The sequence below is a fragment of the Centruroides sculpturatus genome, unplaced genomic scaffold, assembly GCF_000671375.1.
Source record: "Centruroides sculpturatus isolate CEXI.00-Female unplaced genomic scaffold, Cexi_2.0 scaffold396, whole genome shotgun sequence".
Taxonomy (NCBI): domain Eukaryota; kingdom Metazoa; phylum Arthropoda; class Arachnida; order Scorpiones; family Buthidae; genus Centruroides; species Centruroides sculpturatus.
In genome coordinates, this window is record NW_019384590.1 from 392,652 (window position 1) to 415,946 (window position 23,295).

Genomic DNA, 23,295 nt, shown 5'->3' on the forward strand with positions numbered 1-23,295 from the left:
AACTTATATAATAAAAATTGTCATCGAAAATAACACTTTGGAATTAAAATTTCCTTAACTTGTATTACTTAATTTAACTTATATAACAGATAAGAATGAATTTTAATGAATTTCGGCGGATAAATATTACATTGATTGAATTGTAAAACTTAATTATCAAGTTTAACAATCTCTTAGCTGGTTTAATATACAACACGTCTCATAATTCAGTTTACTGTCAAATAAAGAAGCCAGCTAACTCGGTTAACTGACTTTTGTTTGGCTACCTTATACATTGAAGCGTGAATTATATTAAAAAAATTATATATAACCGCTTAAAACTAGCATTATATCAATTACTTTACTTGAAGAAAGAGCAAATTAATTAATTTTCACTTCTTTCCTTTCTATCAGTTGATTCCAAAAATCAGTTAACCGAGAGATAAGACCGCTAGTTAACTCGGTTAACTGACTTTTAGACCGCAATACATTTCAGAGAATTGGAGAATTTGATGAAAGAGAGATTGGGACGACTTTAGAGCGAAGTAATTTATTTTATATGACGTTTGGGTGTGGTATTTTATTACATCATACGGTATTCCATTTTCTATTTAATTTTCAGGAAATCACCAAAGAACATTTCCTAGTTTATGGAATAAATAACTTTATTCTTATCATTCTTATCATTTTTACTGAATTACTCACTTATTGTCGTTTTATTTGTATATATATTTAAATGCTTATATTCTGTGTTTTGAAGTTTTCTTGTAATGTTTACATAAACATTACAAAACATTAAATAAAGAACTAGAGATTTGGGAATCACTTGCTTACATTGGAGTATCTGGAACGAAAAACTTGAGATTTGGGAACTTCTGGTGCCCACTGAAGTTTGAGAATCACCGACAAAGCATTAGCTTTCCCTTCTGGGGATCAGGGTTCGAGTTCTTGTGTCTTAAGAAATATTTGTGAATGGGTTTTGCGGGTAAATATCAAGTCCTATTCGTCAACAGATAGATACAATTAAACATGTCCTCCATATTTAATTGTACTTATCTCAAGGAGATGTTAAAATTGTTTGTTTCTCGTTTATCTTTCATTATTCGTTCAACACATTGTCTTATACTGGATGCTTCTACATAGATAGGAACTATAAATTAATCTTAATTAACAAAATTAATTAATTTTGAATATAATTTGGGATTTAATTTATTTAAAAAAAATTATAAGTGCATTACAAATTATTTAGGAGTTTTAAGACTTTAATCAGCTTATAAATTCAAGTGTCATTATCAGTTGTTTTCTTTGTTTTAACGAAAGGCAATAAAAAAAAATCAATTTGATATAGTGAAAAATAATTGAATAAAGAACCTAAAATGATATTTGTTATTATTATTTGATGAATAATTAATAAATAAAATTATGTGAAATTGTCGTTTATTTTTAAAATTTCAATTTAAAATATTAATTAAAAAATAAAAAGTAAATAATTAATTGTTTTTTTTACATATTTCAAACAGCTGAATAAAAAATAAGATTTTAATTAACGATAAAAACGTTGTGTTTGCTTTAATTGCATACATTAATTAAAAACTAATTAATCTTATTAAAAATTAAATTAATTTTATTAAAATTGTTTATGTCCTTAAAAATTTTAACAAATGTTACAATTCTTATATAGAATATATACATAATTTTAATTAAATTTTAAAGCCTTTTATAGACTTCTAGAATTGTGTTTTTGTATGAAAAATCCTTTTAAAACTTAATTAATATTAATAAATATAAAAATTTGTAATAAAAGTTGTAAATATTCTTATTATCTTCTCTGATAATATTAACAAATTTAATAATAAATATTATAAATTCTTATAGGNTTTTAATTAAATTTTAAAAAATTTTTGGACTTTTGATTCTTTATTTTTATATAAAAAGTCATTTTTGTGTCTATTATGCTTATTTTTAAATAAAAATAAGCTTTTACAAACATATGTAGTTCTCTGTTAAATATGCAAGACAAACTTGAAAGATATTGAAACATTTTAAAACAATGATTGGTTGGAGAAACAAAGTAGGCGTGTGTAATTAATTTATTGACCAATTAGAATAATTTTTCAAAATTAATTTTAAAAATTTTACTTCGTTATAATAAAAAAAAAAATAATAAAAACTAAGCGAAACTCCCGTTTTTATGTTTGTATTTATTACAAGGAAGTCTTATTATAATTAAAATAAATTCGAAAAATTTATATTTTTGTATCGTAATTAATTATCTATAATTTATAAATTGTAACATTTTCAAATTTTATTTTAAATTAATAATAATTATTTTTTTTAAATAGGTGTTTCTCATTATACGAAAGTGATTGAAAATGCGGAAGATGATATTACTTTTGATGAGGTGAGCTTGGAACTGAATTTGTAAAATTAATTTTTGATGTTTTTTTGTATTTAAAAAAGTAATTAAACTAAATGAAAATAAGGGAATAAAGTAAAATATAAGTCTATAATATAAAAATGAGAAGGTTGCACCAATGCAGAAGAGTGAATGCATCTTTTCCATTATGTTCATCTCCCTATTTTGCTCCTACATCTTTCCTGTTTTACTTACATATTTTCTACATTTTTCTTGTACATCCTCTCTATCGTTCCATGCACACTCTCCATTTGTCCATGCATTCTCCATATTCTGCTCTTGTATTCTTCTCATTTATTTCCTTCCTAAGTACACAACTTTTATCCCCATTTGCAGTTACCTTGAAAATAATCTATTCATTTCATTCTTTTATAGCTAATTTGCTTAATGTTTCTATTATTATCTGAAATAAAATTAATTCTTTTAATGATCTGAAACTTAATTCGAAGAATTAAGAAACAGATTAGTCATTATCCCGTAACTACTTGTTGTACAGTTGAAAAACAAAAATTCGGCCTTGGAAGATAAACTTAAATAAATATAAATTGCTTGAAAACTTTGTTTTTTAAAATTTTATTAAAAATTTAGCTATAGTTTGAATATATTTAATACATTTTTTAATTTAAAATTCTAAAATAAATCTTGATAAAGGCATCTTTTCCATTTTGTTCCTACTTATATTGACCTTTAGCCTATTTTAAAATAAAAAAAATGAATAAATTAACTGTCAATTAATCCAAAATTACGTAGATTAAAATTTCATTTAACCTATGAATTACAGTACTTCGCGTGTAATTGACATTAAACGGTATAATTCCTGTAATTGAAATTAAACCGTTAATTTTGATTTCAAAATTTTAAAATCGAAAATAACGGTTTAATTTTTGAAATTTTTTATAAAAAAAATTTCAAAAGTGATAAAAATTTATAAAATTTTACAGAAAAATTTTATATAATGTACTGTACCATAAATAACTGATAAAATGAGATTTGCATTGAATTTAAATTACTTAAAACTTGAGAAGAATGCTCTTTTCTCGCTATATAAGGGTAGCATAAACTTATATAAGCTGTTCTTATAGAGTTTATGTATACTTAACATTATAAATTATAAAATTAAAGTAGAAGTTTGAGAATTTTTTAGAAGATATTCTTAAAAATTAATAATACTAATTTTTGTTAACGAGAAACTATAAAATTCACTTTTCTACACAAATAACAATTTTCTTTATGGTTTCTGCTTTTTCTTATCCTCCTTTTCTTTTGTTTATTCTCATTTTCTTTGTCTTCATTATTTTTCCTTCTATTCCTTAATATATTTATAGAATACCACTAACGATTCAAATTTCTTATCCCAGACATTTGGTTTATTCTAACAAAAGTGTATAATAATTCTTCTCAAGCATAATTAATGTTATGTCAATACATTGAAGATGAAATGATCCTGTAAAGCAGCAGATGTTACATTAACCTAAGAAGTGATGAAATTGCATTGGATTTGGTTACAACAGGAAGCATTAATAATCATCACAAATTTGTTGTATAAACTTTCTGCTTATCCATTAGCTTCTAACAACGGTAAACATTGGTAATCTTATGTTTATCAGAATGCATAAGGGTTAATTTTGTAAACATTTTGGAGAATCTTTCGTGACAATCATTAATCATTTGATAAAGTAAAAATGCTTTGCCTTAAATGTGTATTACGGTCATATTTATGAAAAGAGAAGAATGAGAAGAAGAGTCTCATTCTTCCTCTCCTCCTCTTCCTCTTCATTTTTTTTCAATTCTCTTTGCCTTCCTCTTCGGTTCTTCTCTTTCTTTTTCTTCTCGTTCTCTCCAATCTTCATAAATGAATATTAGTTCAAATCATTCTTTCAATATAAGTATCCATTTTTTATGATATTGTATGTTCGTGTGTGATGTCTATTGTCGCATTAATTGCTCATCGTTACGAGTACATTGAAGCAAACATCAACTTAAAATGTCATTAATATTAAATTACAAAACCTTAAGAAATTTTATTTATTGTAAGAACAAAAATTCATTAAACTATGAAAAGGTTTAAGCGAATTTGCATAAATATCGTTATAATTAATTTCATTATATACTTTTAATTATCAAGACAATTAAATTTAACAATTAAAAAATGTTAAGAGTAACACAACGATTAATCTCAAAATCCCTGAATACGTTCAAGATTTTTTAAAACAGAATATATATTTTCATTTTATTTATTTATCTTTCCATTTATCTGCCAGTTGTTTGTCTGTTCGTTTTAAGATATCACACTAATTTAAAAAAGTCCAGCAACGTGTTGCTTAACTTTCCCGGCAACATTTAAAACTGCGTATGGCGCATGATATTTTAATGATATCTTTTAAGGATAAGGCTTAATTTTGAGGATAGGGATGAGTTTTAAAAAATTGTAAATGATAATAAAGAGTAAAATCGTCATTAAGTCCGACCGTACTTGAGATATAACATACGATTCACTATATCTCCTCAATCACTCGGCCTTTAACCATCGAAATTTAATAGCGTTAATTTCACTAACACACAAACCTCTCTGCAAAATTTCAGAAATTTTATTCAATTCTCGAGCTATTTACATTTATTTTTAAAAATAAATTTTTCAGTCATCACATCATTTCTGATATTGTAACTTAGTTTTTCTTGAGCTTATTATTGTTATAGATTGCTACATTCTAGATGAAAATATAAAAGCAAGCTGTTATAAAATACATCATTTATAATGATTAAGTATTATAAATTATTTTAAGGTGCCATTTTGTAGAAGGATGAGAAGAAACTCTGATCATTTGTAACAATAGAAAACGAGCCAAGAAGTAAACTTGGCACAGTTTTGAATGAAGTTTGTGAGATGTAATTGAAAATTCTTTATGTGAAACCTTCTTAATAGACTTCTAAGTACTTATTCTTCTGATAGACAACCTCTCGGGAAATAGATTTAATTTAGTTCAATGTAAGAAACGATTTTTCTCAATGGAACAATGGTCATTGTTGTTAAAGATGGAAGAATGATCATTTTAGAAATGTGCAATTTTTTTAAACCTGATTCTAGAGTTTTCTTTATGAAATTTGCAAATAAAATTAACATAGGAACTTCTCAACGCATCAACATCATTATCAAGTTTGTTTCATGTTTCCGTATACAATATTACTGTTTATAATTAAACTTCGATTTAACGACATTATTTGTTCGCCTATGTAACTGGCACTAAATCGAGCGTGGCGGTAAATTGAAGTATCTCAAACATTAGGAATTATACTTAGTGGTCTACACACAAGTTTGAAAGTTTGAAACTTGCGTTATTTGGAGATAGTAATGTCGTTTGTAATGCATAACAGTATATTCAGTAATTCACAAATAGTGAAGGGTTTCTTATTCATTTGTTTACTAGTATAAGTTGGTGTCTTACGAAAGCGGCACTACAACGAGGTTTGATTTATATTTTGTATAAATATGCATGGAAACACATGGAACAAATTTTAATAATGGGAATAATGATGCATTGAAAAGTTAATAAGATAATCCATCTTATTGACAATAGGGACTTTCAGCAAAGTCGTTTCTCACTTGACGAAACGAACAGAGAACAATGATACGCTCGTCCCGTATTGAGAACGAGCTATTATTTATTGAGACATTGTCACAATGATAGGCTGCAGTTTTTGTCACAATGCTCTCAATTTTAGTAGTGTCTTGCCCCTGTATATCATTATTTTCCTGTTAACAATAAAGTCATGCAGGTCATCTAACTCTGTTAATTACGAGCGAATTTTTTAATTTATAGGTCTGCAATTTTTGAAAATTGTAGCCCAATCATAAGCAGGATTGTACACTTTTAGCAGAGCTTGAGTATACTGTATTTATCGTCAAGTGAAAAAACGAATTTGCTAATAGTTCCTAATAATATCATTAGGCTAACAATTTAATTTTATAGGAAAACATAAAAACGTTTATTAATATTTTGCTAGAATCATTATCTTCTTTATTTTCTCTTTGTTCTTTTATTTCTTCTTCTCTTCTTCGTCTCTTCCTTCCTTTCTTTCTCCTCCTCCTCCTCCCCTCTTCTTATTCGCCACTTCTTCCTCTTCTTTCTCTTTGTCTCCTCCTCTCTTCCTTCTTCATTAAATTAATCTTTAAAAATTTTTATAACAAAATTAAAATTATAAAAAAATGAAAATTATAAGTTAAAAGCGTAAATTTAAGAATTGAAATTTATTTTAAAAATATGCAGATGATATTTGATCGATTTTTTTTTCTTTTATATTAATAAGAAAAATGGAATGTTAGATACGTGGCATGTAAAATGCATTAAGTTCTTATTAAAATGCTAATATCGAATAAAAAATCATTTGACAAGAAAGTGAAAATATAGATTTAATATTATGAATGTTTAACTGACGCAGATAATTGAATGTAGATCAGTGTCAGTGGTCACATTATATATTTTATGTAAAGATTAAATTTACATAGAATTACGTGGTAATAAAAAAATAAATTGAAAGTATATTTTTATTTAATAAAATTAATATTTTATATGTAAAACAAATAAATTTTATATGTATTTTTTATATCTTTCATGCTCAATGCTTTTTCTTTAATATTTAAGTATTTTTGTAATGTTTTAAAATTGTAAAAATGAATTAAAATACAGTAGAGGGTCGATTATCCGAATCAATTGGAAAGTGGGGTCGTTCGGAAGATCGATGTTTCGGATAACCAATTATGTACGAAAAATATATTAATTTATCCCATCTTGACATTTTTCTCCGTTGCGTGTCGCTTCGCGTTGAATTTTCGTCGATGTTAAGCCTAACGAAGACTATTGTATCGTTAAAAATTATTTTTTTATTTTGCACGAACAAAATAAATATATTGAAAAATATAAAAACAATAAAAAATTATACTTCAGAAATTAATTTAGTATCAAAAATGTAAAATATTTGAGTAGCCCAAGACATAGCCAAAGATTGCAGCGCCACAGCACTGGAGAAAATTTAAATTTGCCGACTGGAATTCTTTCGGATGATTGACGTTTCGGATGATTGACTTTCGGATAATCGACACTCTACTGATTTTTATGTAAATTTATTTATTATACACTATTTGATTTTGAAATCATTACCTTCTTCCTTCTCATTTTTTCCCTCTCTCTCCTTTTCCTATTTTTTAATTTTCTCTTGGAAAAGAAGGTAAATAACAGAGAAAAAAAGGGAAATTATTAATAATTTATATTTATTATTTTTATTTTCTCCAATATTTTAAAGATATTCGAATGGCCCGTTGGAAGACCCGTGGAAAATCATGAAAGTTTGGAAATCCAACTTTACAATTATAACAAATACTTCAGCAATAAGTAAGTGTTTTATTGTTGGTATTTTTTGTATTAAAAATATTATTCTATTAATTTATATTGATTTTTTAAAAAATTTATTTATTTCACTCAGGTTGATAGGTAGTTATGGATTAGTCCTTCAGCAATTAGTAGAGGATGGCTTCTTACGCGTTACGGATACTTTGGTCGACATCAACAATATGCCAACTGGGGTATTTTCATTTAGAAAAGAATATATCGTATAAATCTACAGAATATTTTAACACAAATTTTTTTTTCTTTAGGTTTCTTTGACTTTTGAAGTCAGTTATTCTGCTCCTGATGGTTCTGTCGGTGACTGGCAAGCTCCTAGTTTCAATTATGGAAGTTTTGATGATGATCAACAAGTTCTTATCGATCTAGAACAGAATATAGCAAATTTAGAACGAAGTTTAAGTCAAAGAGCTGAATCTGAGCTTTCTAGACAGGGTTCTCTGGCTAGTTTGACTTCTCCTAGATCACCTGATAGGAAAAGGTAAAGAATAATTTGTATACTTTCACCAAATCTCTGGCTTTATGAGATATTACATAAGGACATAGAACAGAAATGACAAATCTTTTTAAGTCCACATGCCATATTTATCTTTAAAAACGTTCACGCGTGCTAAACTTCTGGACTTCGAAGAAAGATATTTAAATAAATAAAATGAATATATTTAATTAAAATAAATGTAAATAAATTGATGAAAAAAGGATAAACTGAAATCGTATGTTACGTTAGGGGCAGAATGATTTATCTCCCTTTCCACAGAACATTGCTAATCAAAACTATTTATAAGCACAAGGACAAAAGAATATTATTAAATAATTTGAATAAATTATCCATTTCTAAGATGGCTGCTGTAAAACAATATTTTCTTAAACTCAATATTTATATTTTTCAATTACTAGATGAAGAAACGCAAATGAGTAAAATGTATTAAATAATTATGTCTTATAATCTTCAGTATGAATAGTTAAATATCAGAGACTAGCATACAAGATAAAGGTTAAAGTTCATAACTTCTCTGTATGCAGTTTCTTCAAACTACTTGTTTAATATCCTGTATTTTTAGCTAGAGACAAAACGTTGATATCTTAATTTACGCTAGTAACATCGAGAAAATAAATATTTTTCGCGTGATATTTGTATTACCAGAAGAATATTTATAAATAGCCCAAAGAAAGCGACAAGATTTTTGTATATTTTACTACAGCAATTGTTTGTTTGTCTTTCAGATCGCTGCCGGCTACAATGAAGAGTATAGCTAGTATGATGAGGCTAGGTAAACAAAGACCTCCTGTAGAAGACGATGAACGAACTTCGCTCAGAGAGTCTGATCATTTGGAATATGGTATTGTATTCTAAATTAATAATTACAGAAAAGAAAGAATATATAATCAAAAAATATATTTACAATTATATACACACCGCGTGATTTAACTTTAAAGATCTGTATTTCAGTGAATTTTAGCCCTAAATACATGCAATTTTTGAAAATCAAAATAACGCGAGATTTTTTATTTTGAAGTATAAACATCTTATGCAAATTTTAGTTACATTTATTACTACTGCTAGAGGGCATATCGAGTCTTCCTTTCAGCTTGTTTCTGGCTCTGCGCTTCTCACTCTTTGTATCAGTCACCTTCCCCTTGATAGCACATGACACATTCCCAGTTCTGATTTCATGGCCAATTTAAATCTTAATCCTAAATCCAACAGTTCAGTCCAAGGCAGCAATCATAACTAAAACAAGCGTTTCTACTTCAAAGCAAAAAATTTGCGTTATTCTGAATATTTCTATATAAACTGCATTCGTTGAGGATCTAAAATCTCTGAAATACTGCATGAATATTTAAATATATGCCCAAGTTTTGGATAATTTAGTTTTTATAAACTAACAACCATTTGAATGATCTTAATTTTTAAAGAAAAAAAAGATAAATTTTTTAGTTAATTATAATTTATGAGAAAATAACTACAAAAAACTCATAAAAATATAAATAGTTCTCTCTGATGAATGTGGAAGTTATATTTTAATCGTGATTGGTTGAGGAAATTCAAAATAAATACGAGAAACGACTATTGGATGTGAGAGTTGCTTACGTCAACTCATACATCCAATTATCGTTAATCAAGAACTAATTTTAATAAAATTTTTACGATTGTATCTACAATGTTACGAGAAAGACGAATTATGTTTGCTGAAGTATATTGTATCAAATCTTGTCGTAATTTTCATTTCTAAAATTAATTCACTTAATAATAACTCATTTTACGTATTTATAAGTAAAATTTCAATAATTTTAGATTATAAATTTATTATTAATTAATTTATAAAATTGTTTAATTGGTAGGATCGACTCAAACACTAACAAGAAAATATAGTGATTCGAATTTTGTAGTTAACACGGGAATGGAATCTGAAACTATACAAAGACTTTATGAAGAAAGTAGTGCTGAAACAGTTCCTTATTCTATAACAACACCTGTACTTGTAAAGAAGTAATTTCAGATATATTAATTTTGTATATTTGTACAAATATGTAAGTTATTATAATTTTACAAACATTTTGCAGACCTAAACCTAGTCAGGATGTATCTCCTGTTGCATTGAAAGCCCAAGATTTTCAGGTTTGATTCAAAATATACAAAGAAAAATATTTCTATTCTCATAATTCAAATATAAAATATTTTGATTTAGGTTTGTATCACAATAATCGAAGCAAGACATTTAGCTGGATTAAACATGGATCCAGTTGTATGTGTCCAAGTTGGGGATCAAAAAAAGTATACGAGTGTTAAGGAGTCTACTAATTGTCCTTACTACAACGAGGTAAATTTACTTTAAGTATCTTTTTAGTACTTTACAAACCCCATTAAGAGATTATATTTTGAGAAATATCCTATTAAAAGTAAATGCTATAAGGAATAAAGATTTTAAAATTATTTCAAGTTTGCTTTATTTAATCAAATTAAAATTTTTTAAAACTGATTTCATTTGTTAAAAAGTATAGTACTTTTTGCACTTTACGTTATCTGTTTGCAGAATATAATATTATCTTGTAGCACTATTAATTAATTACATATCTGAACATCTACGGGATGTAATATCAGAGTATTGTTGCAATAAATCCTAAATGAAATAGATACAATATTTAATTTTGTATTCTTTTACATAAAATAATTTACATAAAATGTACAGCAGCAAGGATGAATATTCTACTCTTAGTTTCCACCAAATATGTTCCAAAAATTGGACAAAAATCATTTTTATCACTACCACCACCATCATCATCATCTTCATCTTCCTGCTGTTTCAACACTTTATTAGATTAACTTAAGAGTTTCATCCTTGTTATCTTCTAACAATCTTTAGACCATCTTCCAAATCCAAGTCCTTTTTAATTCGATTTCTCCATTTATTCTCTTGATCTTTTCTTTGTTCTGCTACATTTTATTTACTGTTTATGATGTCTTCTTGTTACACCTTTCAATCCCCATTCATATCAGAAGACCTTTACTACTATAAATATTTTCTTTGTAATTCTGTACACCATTCTGTTCAGTTTTATTGCAACATTTCTTTATTCTATTCATTATCCTTAACATTTTCTTTTATGCTATTTGCCTCGCTCTTTGTCAATGTCCAAATCAAATCATTTGACTTCTAAGTAGACATAAAGAGTCATTTTTGTACTCGAAAAGCTGATTATTGTAATTTTTTACCAGCTTTCCAATAAGCTTCCAGTTCAATTCTTTCGAAAGAAATCAGTTAGTAAGTTATAGAAAGGGTAACTGTCAATAACTTGCCAGCTGTCGCATTTCAATCGAATATTTCATTATAAGTCACTCCAACTGTTGAATTTAAAATGTGATCGATGGATGAGATTTAATGTAAATTCTTTTTTATCATAATTTTAAACATTATTCAAATTTTTTTTTTTCAGTATTTTGTCTTCGATTTCCATATGGCGCCCGCAATGCTTCTGGATAAAATTATCACTCTTACTGTAAGTAACAACAATTATATATAATTTTAATTAATTTCTATTAAAAATGCCTTTTTGACTCTTTTTTTTAGGTTTTACATTCCAGAAATATAATTCGATCTGGCAAAAGTATCGGAAGCTTTAAACTCGATGTCGGTACTGTTTTCGGTCAGCCAGGTAGGAATATTAATAGCATAAAAGTTATTTTTTGCATATATATTCGAATATTTAAAAAGAAATCAAATTTTTAGAATATTTTTTCATAATATTATTTATGGAACTGTTTTAAAAAATCTTTCAAAAACTCATTATGACCATAAAAGTTCTCCTGGTAGGTATCCCCCTCGGCGATTTTCCGAGGGGGATGCCTACCAGGAGAACTTTTATAGGAAACTGGCCCATATTTAGGTATTACAAAATTGAAAAAAATCCGGAAAACTCCACATTGCCAGCCTGTTAGAAAGGTGCGAATCCACCAGTGTTCAGTAGTTATATCTACTCGGCCACTGGTGGACCAAAATTATAATAGGTATATCATTTTGACCACACTCACAATAATGTTTGGAATGGTGATGAATGGGGCTTTATTCTGATCCGATTCTATTCTATCCTGATTCGAGTCTGGACTGTACAGAAGAGTTAGGTCAGTGCCTTTATTGTATCAACCATTTGAGCATCTTTTAATTAAGCATATTAATATTGTTATATTAGAAAAATCCTAAAAATTATTGAAATAAATAAACATTTTTTTCGGCTATATTTTTCATTATTTTTATTTAAAAACTAATTGTAAAATGAGTATTGTCGTTTTAAGTCCAACCGTAAAATTATTTCCCAAGTAAGAATTAATTCGTAATACTTTTCATCATTTAGAATTAATTAATACTTAACACCATTAAATTATATAAATTTTAGTGATATTTAACATATATTTCTTCAAAATTTTAAATATTAAAGTATTTTTTATTGAAGAAAACACTAGGCGCCATCTTTTGAGTATAAAATAAACTATTTCCTTGTAACAAATACAATTCACGTTTATATGTTCGTTAAACTTTTCTATTCAAATTTAAAAAAAAATAAACACATAAATCGCTTTAAATTAATATTTAATTAGCAAATAATAATGTAAATTTAATAACACCAGGAAATTACAGGATGCAGAAAACTTCTTCTCGTAAAAAAGAAATTAAAGTGCTTTTATTGCAAAAAAAAAAAAAGCAAACTAGAAGAACATTATTTAACTTGATCGATGCCGTTATAAAGAATTACAGTTATAGATAACCTCATATTGTGTAAGTTCAAGCGTTGCTTGACACGCTACTTCATCAAAAGAAGATCAATAAAGACAAGAAAGATAAATTTCTTCTTGCAACAAAAAAATATTCCCTGTATTTTATTTTACTGAAGAATAAGAATATGAATAGTTCCATCATAGAAATTTAAATAAAAGATTTTAAAAAATTCAAAAATTTAACTTGAGCATTGATAATTCTTTTACAGATCATCAATTTTACCACAAATGGGCATTGCTCACAGATCCAGATGACGTTAGTGCGGGTCCTAAAGGCTACTTGAAATGTGATATTTCTGTTGTCGGCAAGGGCGATACAGTAAAAGTAAGTATCAATACTATTTCGTTGTTCAAACATTATAATTACAGTTAAATCGTTAATTTTTATTGTTATCTTACTTTACAGCCACCTCCGAAGAGTGACAAAGATGGAGACGATATCGAAGCGTAAGTATATAAAGTTGAATAACTCATCTGTAAGATTGTTTTAACAGTTTTCCCAATTATTCTAATGGCTAGAAACTTGCTCTTACCTGATGGTGTACCTGCCGAAAGACAGCATGCTCGATATATAGTAAAGATATATCGAGCTGATGGACTTCCTCGTATGAATGCTGGCATCATGGCTAACGTTAAGAAAGCTTTCACTGGAGAATCTAGAGATTTAGTCGATCCATACGTGCAAGTGTCTTTCGCTGGACTTACTGTAAGTTTTCTATTTTAAAAGAATGCTGATGGTAAAAGTGTACCCAATATGCAAATTTCTTTAGGGTAAGACAAGCGTAAGAAAGAATAACTGCTCCCCAATTTGGAACGAACAAATTGTATTCACGGAAATGTTTCCTCCTCTATGCCAACGAATTAAGTTACAGATGAGAGATAACGATCCAGTTAACGATGCTGTTATAGGTACTCACTTCTTAGAGCTATCTAAAATTTCCAACGAAGGAGAAAAAGGTATGTCTCTTAGATTAGTATTTTTAACTGGTGGGTTGTTTAACTTATTTATTTACAGGGGATATGGATCTATATTGAGAAACGTATACAACAGAACATATTGGTTTTCAATCTTATCTTTATAATTTTCTAGAGCCATTCCCTGTTATAGTATATAGATGGTTTGGCTGTCTTGTGGTACTAAGGGATATCATAAACATTAAGGAAGTTTAACTAAAGAATCAAAAGATTATGGATGGTTTGGATTGTTTGAATGATTAGATCGAAATCATCTTGAAAACGTAAGAAATTTTTACTGGAAAATATAGAGATCAAAGCTAATTTGCAACTTTTATGATGTCGAGTAATATCACTATGTTTTCAAGATGGTTTGAATCTCTTTGTGATATAAAAGGTCCAAATTATTTTACACTATCTGAAAGTTTAATCTTAATCTTCCAATACTAATCCATATCTTGTTATACTGTATACGAAAAGAAGCCACAAGATGTCCATATTTTATATGAAATATTGAAGATTAATATTTTAATATGATTTTCTTTTACCTCTATTATAGGATTTCTACCAACTTTTGGTCCTTCTTATATATATTTATACGGGTCTACTCGAGACTACAGTTTGTTTGACGAGCACACTCCACTTAACGATGGACTTGGACAAGGAGTGATGTATCGAGGTAGACTATTAGTCGCTGTCAAAACAGAAATATTAGATTCTATTGAATCTGCACCCTCTGAAGTAGAAGTGGAAATGGCCATGCCAATATCTGAGGTATATTTATATCAGAGATTATTAATTTATTGATAAAATTAAATATAATTAATAATCTTTTTAATAGTGAGATATATAAAAGTGTATACATTTAAAAATTTATTCTATTGTAGTTACACAACACATATTTAATCTTTAATAAATATATAAATAAAAGATAAAAATAGCTAGAATTCATAATTTTAAGAACTTATAAATTCTTAAATGTGATGCGTAATCATGTCAGACATTATTTTCAATTTTCTACAAATATCTTGACATTGAAATCTCATATAAAGGATAAAATTGAAGCTTAAATACTCAAAATATACTAAAATGTCATGATTTAACTTGAAATACATTAATTTAAAGATTTATATTTAAAGACAAAACAATTTTATTCTTATTTCAGTAAAACTTTCAAACTTTGTAGAGTATAATCCCTAGAAAATCAATGGAAAATGTTTATATTCTCAACATTTCTATAGAGGTATTAATTAATATATAAAAACAATTCAAATAGATACATTAAAATCGATAAATTTTGTAACAATTTTGTCATAAAGTCTTAAAAATAAATGATGAATTGTCCAAGCGAACCTGAAAGAATCGCAATGAGTTTAGGATGAGAATGAATATAGAAGGATGCTTTGTCTTACTATTTAAGAAAAATTATATGTTTATAAATTTGTTATAAGTAAAATATAATAATAATTATATTTATAATTCTTTATAAATAAGTAAATATCATACAAAATAATAGTTTCTTCAAACGAACTTCAAATAATCGCATTAAGAGTAGGATGAAGAAGATTAAGATGAAAAGATTCTTTCTCTTAAAGAGTATTTAAGAAACAAATGCATACAAAGTTTGGAAAATTAAATATTAAATATTAGTCTAAAATAATAATATAAACTATTGAAAAATATATAAAAGATTTACCTATAAACTTTAGATTTATCATCTTATACTCCATGATAATTTGCCAGTATGAAACTTCTAGAAACTTAAACAATTAATTAATGTTTATTAAAAATTGGCAGCTATCAAAACCAGCTGACATTATATGTATTAGTGTGTAAGGAATTAGAGAAATATAATTAATAATTAATTGTTTTAATCCTGTTAAAATAAACAATTTATTTCCACTATTATAAGCTACATTTGTCGAATTACCTCAAGGCCATATTTTCTATGATTTTAATTATTAGTAAATCTTTATCATTAAATTCAATTAATATAATAATTTTACTTAAAGAGTTAACGAACTAAAGCAGAATTACACATCTTTCTTTCTTTATTTATTGATGAATTTGAAAGAATAAATAAGCAAACATATGCTTACAGATTTTAGTTAATGTGAAATGTTTGCCTTGGAATTTTATGTCAAAGTTTCTCTGATATACACATACATGCACTTATTTACATATTATATTTAAGATTTAAAAGTTATTTGATATAAATTTCTGTAGAAAAGAGATTGAAAGTATCCATCCCGATCACAAAAAGAGTTGAAAGTGTTCGTTGAATTTCTCTATAGGGGCTAAAGGATTGAAAGACCTAAGAAGTATTGTATGTACTGTACAGTACATCCACTAGATAAAACCACCGAATATTGGTCGCGGGTTCACGCCTTACTAATTAGTTTGTCACGTCTAACATCTAAATAGGGGCCAGCATCCTATAGAAAGCACTTCCCTCTTGGCATATCGCCCATGTTTTTTGGGTTGCTTCATCCACTCAATAAATCTTAAGTACTGAAAGCGTCTACTTAATGTTAAAAGGGGATGAATTTGCACATTAAAATTTACTAACAAAGATTTAAAAAGATAATTTCAGATGAAAAATTTGAATCAGATATCCTCGTTTTTTTTATTTTAATACATTTGATGAATGATTTCATATATTGAGATAAGATAATTTTAAAATATTATTACTTAATATAATTATGATGCCAAAAGNCACCTTTTTAATTTACAGGTTATCAAGATATTAAAACCACAAATTTCCATCGCCTATGTTTACTTGTTGTTATGGAATTACAAAAACTTCTTGGCCCTTAACACTCTTTATTTTAAGAAACATACGGTTTCGTATTATCTAAAATATTTTAAAAACCTTTTTTATATGGATTTTCTCTTATACATTTACATGATAACAATACAATGAAATACGTACCTAATTATCTGTTTTTCACTGTTATAAAATTTAAACAATTTCAAATTTTTCTTATACATTTACAATTAATTTTACAACAATACTAAAATTGACATATTTGTCTTTCATCAAAATCATGCAATTCCCTCTTTTTACAAACTCATTGGGATGACCTCTCCTCCCCCTTTTTTCGTTCCCCCAGTTAAGCGTACAGTACAATCATTCATGGTGCAATGATCATGGAAGGCAGAATTTAGTCTATTGTATTTCAGATCCGCTATATGTTCTTTTAATTTAGTTTTTAATTTCCTTTTTGTTTCTCCTATATAATATTTATTATTGCTACAAGTACAATGAATTTTATACACGACATTCTTAGTTTCTGTTGGTGGTTGTTGTTTTTTCTCATTTTCGAACTGTTTTAATCTTGTATACATTTTTTTGGTATGACGGTGCTAACTTAAAGTGCATATTGCTTATTTCATTATCAATTTGTTCGTGTAATCCTTTAATATATGGAAATCCAATATACTTAATGCTATTTGTTTTTTTATTATCCTGTTGTGTTTTAGGATTATTTATCTTAAGTTCCCATTTTTTCACTAGTCTTTGTGGGTAGCCTGCCAGGAGAAAGTTCTTTTTTAATTCGGCTAAATCTGCGGATATATGTATTTCTTGACTTGTCCTGTTTTTTATCTTAGAATATTCCATTTTAAATATGTTATATTTGACGTGAAGTGGTACGTTGGACTGGTATAGTATTGTTATCTGACTCAATCAAGGCTTTCTAAATGTTCTAAATTCTAAACTTTGTTTTAATCTTCTTATCGTAATGTCTAAATAGTTGATTTCTTTTCTGGTTGTGTCTTCTATTTCATTACATTCTCTTTACTCATTATTTTTAATCTTCCTTCTTCTGCTTCTGATTTAACTCGGTGAAGCACCTTCATCTTCTTCTATTACTCTCTCCTTCTTGCATTACGTCTTCCTGTAGCCTCTTTCTTGTATTTCTTCTTAGTAGTAATTTATTAATGTTAATTAATCCTTGTCTCCTTTTGCTCCCAGCCTATTCCTTTCTCTATTGTTCCTTTCTCCATTTCGTCCGTGGCTTTCCTCTTGATACTGATGTTGAAAATTAATGAATCCTGTTAGAATTTTATCAATAGAAAAGGTATATTGCTAGTCGTGCCTTACATTTTCGGCATTTTCTCAGGATGTTGAATTTCATAGAATAACAAAGTAGTTATAAGGCATTATACTTCAATATCTGATACATATTCACTTATATGTAATTCCAGGAAATGCAGGTAATGTTCTGGATGGTCAAAGATGGACGTCTAGGGGAGACGATTCAGGAAGTGATTCTGAAAGTGATTCAGGACCCGAATCTACACATTCTATATACGGAGACAATGCTTGCCATTCTACAACTCCACCCATTAAACCATACTCTAATGATAGGTAACACATATTTCAGTTTTTAAATTTTGTTTAGTTTATGTGCAAATCCGACTCTAACCAGCATTAAATTAAATATTTTAAATGGATTTTTTTTCATTTAATAATGTTTGTTTAATATACATATATGTGTCTGTGTGTTAGGTATTATTACTGCTTACCGTACGGAGATGATAAACCATGTTTTTGGGTTCGAAGTGTATGGCACGATCATAGAAGAAGGATGTATAATTCAAATATAATTGGTAAAATTGCCGAAAAATTAGTAAGTAACTTTTAAAATTCTTCACTATTGTAAGAAAGAAAATAAATTATAATGATGTTATTTCAAGGATGAAGGTCTTTCTGATGTACAAGAAATGATAAGGTTAGAAAAATCCCACGCTGACAGAAGATTAAGGGGTGTTCTAGAAGAATTATCATCGGGTTGCAGGTAATTAAAACTATATGAAACTGTAAATTTAATGAAATTCGGTGGTTTAACTTAACTATACCATATGCACACAAGTTACTAGCGATATGTCATATGATTTGTAAAACAATGTGATAAGCTTTATTTGTACCGTCCATTAAATGCGTATGTTTCGAGCCATTTTCTAATTCCCCTCCCTTCATGCTGTGTGGTATTTCGTCATGAAAATGCTTTAAAACAATACTCAGAATGATGAACTTTTTTTAATTCTGTAGTCGTTATTTAACGGTTGCTAAAGGAGCAGGTGGAAGTGCTTCAGGAAAAACCAAGTTAGACAAAGAGAGAATGAAACTCTGTCAAAGAGAATTGGTAAATATATAAAATTTAATAATTAAAATGAATTATTTAAAACGAAAAAAAATATACAATATTGTTAAATTTAGGATCATATAGCAACTATGGTAAGGGCTATGAAGCCATTAGTTAACAAAAATACCTTAAAAGAAAAGCTTAGAAGTACTCAGAATATTCTCCAAAAATTAAAAGATTTAGTCGAAGATGTACGTATAATTTAAGAATTTTTTAAATTTTAACGAATTTTTGTACACATTAAATTAAAATTTTAAAAAAAATTACCATATTTTCAGCCTCAACACGCTCTTCCAGATATATTCGTTTGGATGATAAGCGGTGGGAAAAGGGTTGCATATCAGAGGATACCAGGTCGAGAGCTGATGTTCTCGATTGTAGAAGAAGAAAGTGGCAAATTTTGTGGAAAAACTCAAACTTTATTCCTTAAGGTATGCAAATTTGTAGCATTATATTAATTTATGATGATTAGTAATTGATACAAAATTACTTTTAGTTGCCAGGAAAGAAAGGTTCAGGCCCGGGTGGGTGGGCGGTTCAAGCCAAATTGCAAGTATATATGTGGTTAAGTTTAACTAAACATAAGAAGCATTACTTGAAAGGATTGCCTAAAGGATACGAAGTAACTAGTGATGTTAAAAACGCCGACAAACCACAGGCATCACCTCCTACTATATTACATTATTCCGGCAAGTAAATTTTATATAAATTTAAATTATTATTATTATTTGAAAAATGTAAAAATATTAAAGAAAATATTTATTATATAAATTTTAATCAGAGAAGCAACATTTTCAACTGAGAGCCCATATGTATCAAGCAAGATCTTTAATTGGTTCTGATTCATCTGGTTTATCTGATCCATTTGCCAGAGTCATTTTCTCAGATCAAAGTCAAACAACTCAGGTAAACTTCTCGAAAATTATTTTTTTTGCTATTGTAAATTATTTTATTTTGCAACTTATAAATTTGGAATTATTCGTCGTAGGTGATAGATGAAACTCTTAGCCCTACTTGGGATGAAATGTTGCTCTTTCCCGAAGTTATAGTCAATGGAAGTAAAGAGGACATCAAGAGTGATCCACCTGTTATTGTTGTTGAGATTTTCGATCAGGATAAAGTGGTATATATCTACCAAAAATTGTACTTTTTTATTGTTTTAAATATGAGAAAAAAGAGTACTTTCTCTTTAGAAAAATAAAAAAATATCTTTTCTAATAATTCTTATCTATATAAGAATCTATATAGACTTTACCATATAAAATGAATAAAGAACAGCAAAATTAATTTAATTATAAACATATGTCGGCCGTTGCGATATACATACGATGTCAATTTAAATCTGATTAAGTATAATTGGTTAAATATATGGTTAACTTAACGGCGATTGGTTCATTTTGTTCTCTCGTCTGCAATAATTGGTTGAAGATATAATTTGAAAACTTGACCAAAATTTATATAATCTTCACTTATTTTTATTTTTAAATTAATTGTTGTTTAATATTATATGTATCACAGAAGATTATCTATATTCATATCAATTTATTCTACAATATCTTACATATATCTTATATAAGTAATGTACGGTACACTTTAAAATTTTATACCATTCTTTTGTTTATTTCTTGTTCCTTTAATTAATAATGCAAATATGTCGAGTATTTTATTAAAGTTATTTTATTTGATAACCTTATGCATTGATTTAACCTAGTCTTATTGAATTTGCGAGCATCTTACTTTCCTGATAATCTTATGCGCTGCTTCAACATAGTTTTGTTGAGTGTACGAGTGTTGTACTTTCCTGATACCTCTAATAACATTTTCTCGTTTAAATTTCAGGGAAAATCTGAATTTATTGGTAGAACCGTAGCAAGACCACACGTGAAATTCGAGGATGAACCGTACAGTCGGCCTGATTTCCCACCTATTTTGGAATGGTACGATATATATCGAGGATCAGAACAGGCGGGAGAATTATTGGCTACTTTCGAATTGTTACAGGTATTCTATAACTTAATTAAAACCAAAAATATTTAAAAAATGTAATTTACAATGTGTACATTAATTTCTAGGTATCTGAATGTGAAGAAAAGGGAGAGATTCCAGAATTACCTCAACCTAAAGAAAATTTGTGGAGATCGGATAGAGGACCAGTTTTACCTGTTCCTAAAGGGATAAGGCCCACTTTATCTAAATATAGAATTGAAGTAAGTCCAGTTTTTTTTACATAGAAATGTCTTTTTTATGAGTCATAAATATTAAAATTTTAATTTTATTACATAAAAAATTAAAGTTTTTATTTCTTTTGGGGTTTATACACGCGTATAAATATATTATAAAGCAATTAAATCCATGTTTCTATTAAACAATTGCCAGATTTTAGCTATTTTAATTGAATAAAATGGGTTATAAACGAGATTTGTGTAAGTGGAAAAAGTAAATAGAAGAGTAAAATGAAAGGTTGTTTCAGGTGCTGTTTTGGGGTCTTCGAGAGTTAAAAAGGGTTCACTTGATGACAGTGGATCGTCCTAGAGTAGATATTGAATGTGCAGGACACGTTTTGCAATCATCAGTTATCTTAAATTGCAAGAAAAATCCAAATTTCTCTGTTATGGTCAAGCATTTTGATGTGGTAAGATGTGTAACATTAAAGAATTTACATATTATGTTATTAAGAAAAAATTATATTTTGAATTGTTGCTATTTTTATTTTTATAGGAATTACCTGATCAGGAAATGTATTGCCCTCCTCTAACCATTCGGGTTATGGACTGTCGCAGTTTTGGTAGATTCACACTTGTAGGAACTCATGTTATTAGTGCTTTGCAGAAATTCATGTATAGACCTATTGTTAAAAAGGAACAAGACTCTTCGAGGCAAACATACAGTAAACATAGCAATTTTCTTGTATTTTACAATTATTTTCTTGATTTAAATAATTATAATCATATTAAATTTGTTATTTAGACTTTAACAACCGCAATATTCTATCAGTTCCTGTTGAAGAAACGGTCATACAGATTGATGCAGATACTCACGCAATTAACATGAAAGAAATTAATTTAACAATTGAAGGAGTGAGTATTTTTTACAGAAAACAAACGTAGAAATTAATGAAAAGTAAATAAAAATATGTGTTAAATTATATTTAAGCAAATGAAAAAGAGTAAAAAGGAACTAAAAAGTGAAGCAAACAGACAAAAGAAGAAGCAACAAGCAGAAGAAGCTTTGTCAGATGATGAAAGTAACAAAGATTGGTGGAGTGGATATTTCGCATCCTACGAAACTATGATAAAGGTCAAAGAATATATTTATATATACAGTGTATATAAGAATAATTAAAAATAGTGGTTTAATTGAAGCATAATGTTATTTAGGACAGCAAAGACGGTACAGAAAATCAAAATAATACAAACTGCGTAAGCCCACAACCTTCAGTAACCATGAATGGGGAAGTGCAATGCAATGGAGAGGGTAAGTTTGAAGCTATTTTCCTTTTATAATTTATGAGTAAATCACATTTTAAACTTTCATTTATCCATCTAAACAGTTAATATTTGTATACAGAAAATAAATTTCATTTAAATATTAAGATGGTAGATTTAATTTATTGTTTTAGTTTTTTATTTTATAAACTTTGAGATGAATTCGTGAAAATAGAGCATTAAAGTGCAAATACTTTCTTGTTTATTTCTTTTAATTCAGTTGATCCTGATCAACTAAGTGCAAAGGATACAAAAAAGATGGAGAAGGAGCTCCAGAGGTTAGAATATCAGCATCTTCCTGAAGCTGAGAGGAAGAGGAGAACCTTTAAAGGAACTTCTACCGCCGTCCGATTAGCTGCTAGATTATCACCAAAATCACAGAGAAAAGAAGCAATGAATGAATCACAAATAAAGGTAAATATTTTTTGAATTGATCAATCTGGGTTATGTGTAGATATTTTAATATTTTCCTATAGATTTATCCTTGCGAGTTAGAGAGCGTTACGGATTTTAATGGCTTTAAAGAATGGCTCCACTCCTTTGAGTTATTCCGTGGCAAACGAACGGGAGATGAACTTGAAGACCAAAACAGAATCGTTGGAATATTTAAGGTAAATGAATCTGTAAATTTAGTTAATTT

At 27.8% G+C, this 23,295-nt stretch overlaps 1 protein-coding gene across 1 annotated transcript in view; it reads left to right on the forward strand.

Annotated features, from left to right (window-relative positions):
- LOC111624733 (otoferlin-like) overlaps window positions 1-23,295 on the forward strand; it is a 169,561-nt gene that overhangs the window by 138,460 nt on the left and 7,806 nt on the right. Inside the window, 33 exon segments of the mRNA XM_023367657.1 lie at window positions 2,322-2,380; window positions 7,694-7,782; window positions 7,874-7,973; window positions 8,046-8,275; window positions 9,019-9,134; window positions 10,138-10,285; window positions 10,360-10,414; window positions 10,485-10,616; window positions 11,731-11,793; window positions 11,865-11,949; window positions 13,276-13,391; window positions 13,473-13,513; window positions 13,586-13,772; window positions 13,837-14,023; window positions 14,580-14,794; window positions 18,115-18,392; window positions 18,534-18,654; window positions 18,722-18,822; window positions 19,077-19,170; window positions 19,245-19,361; window positions 19,449-19,601; window positions 19,667-19,859; window positions 19,952-20,076; window positions 20,159-20,293; window positions 21,010-21,171; window positions 21,243-21,377; window positions 21,641-21,802; window positions 21,889-22,057; window positions 22,138-22,247; window positions 22,324-22,467; window positions 22,548-22,644; window positions 22,876-23,069; window positions 23,132-23,266. Coding sequence (XP_023223425.1) covers window positions 2,322-2,380; window positions 7,694-7,782; window positions 7,874-7,973; window positions 8,046-8,275; window positions 9,019-9,134; window positions 10,138-10,285; window positions 10,360-10,414; window positions 10,485-10,616; window positions 11,731-11,793; window positions 11,865-11,949; window positions 13,276-13,391; window positions 13,473-13,513; window positions 13,586-13,772; window positions 13,837-14,023; window positions 14,580-14,794; window positions 18,115-18,392; window positions 18,534-18,654; window positions 18,722-18,822; window positions 19,077-19,170; window positions 19,245-19,361; window positions 19,449-19,601; window positions 19,667-19,859; window positions 19,952-20,076; window positions 20,159-20,293; window positions 21,010-21,171; window positions 21,243-21,377; window positions 21,641-21,802; window positions 21,889-22,057; window positions 22,138-22,247; window positions 22,324-22,467; window positions 22,548-22,644; window positions 22,876-23,069; window positions 23,132-23,266 — 4,448 coding nt within the window.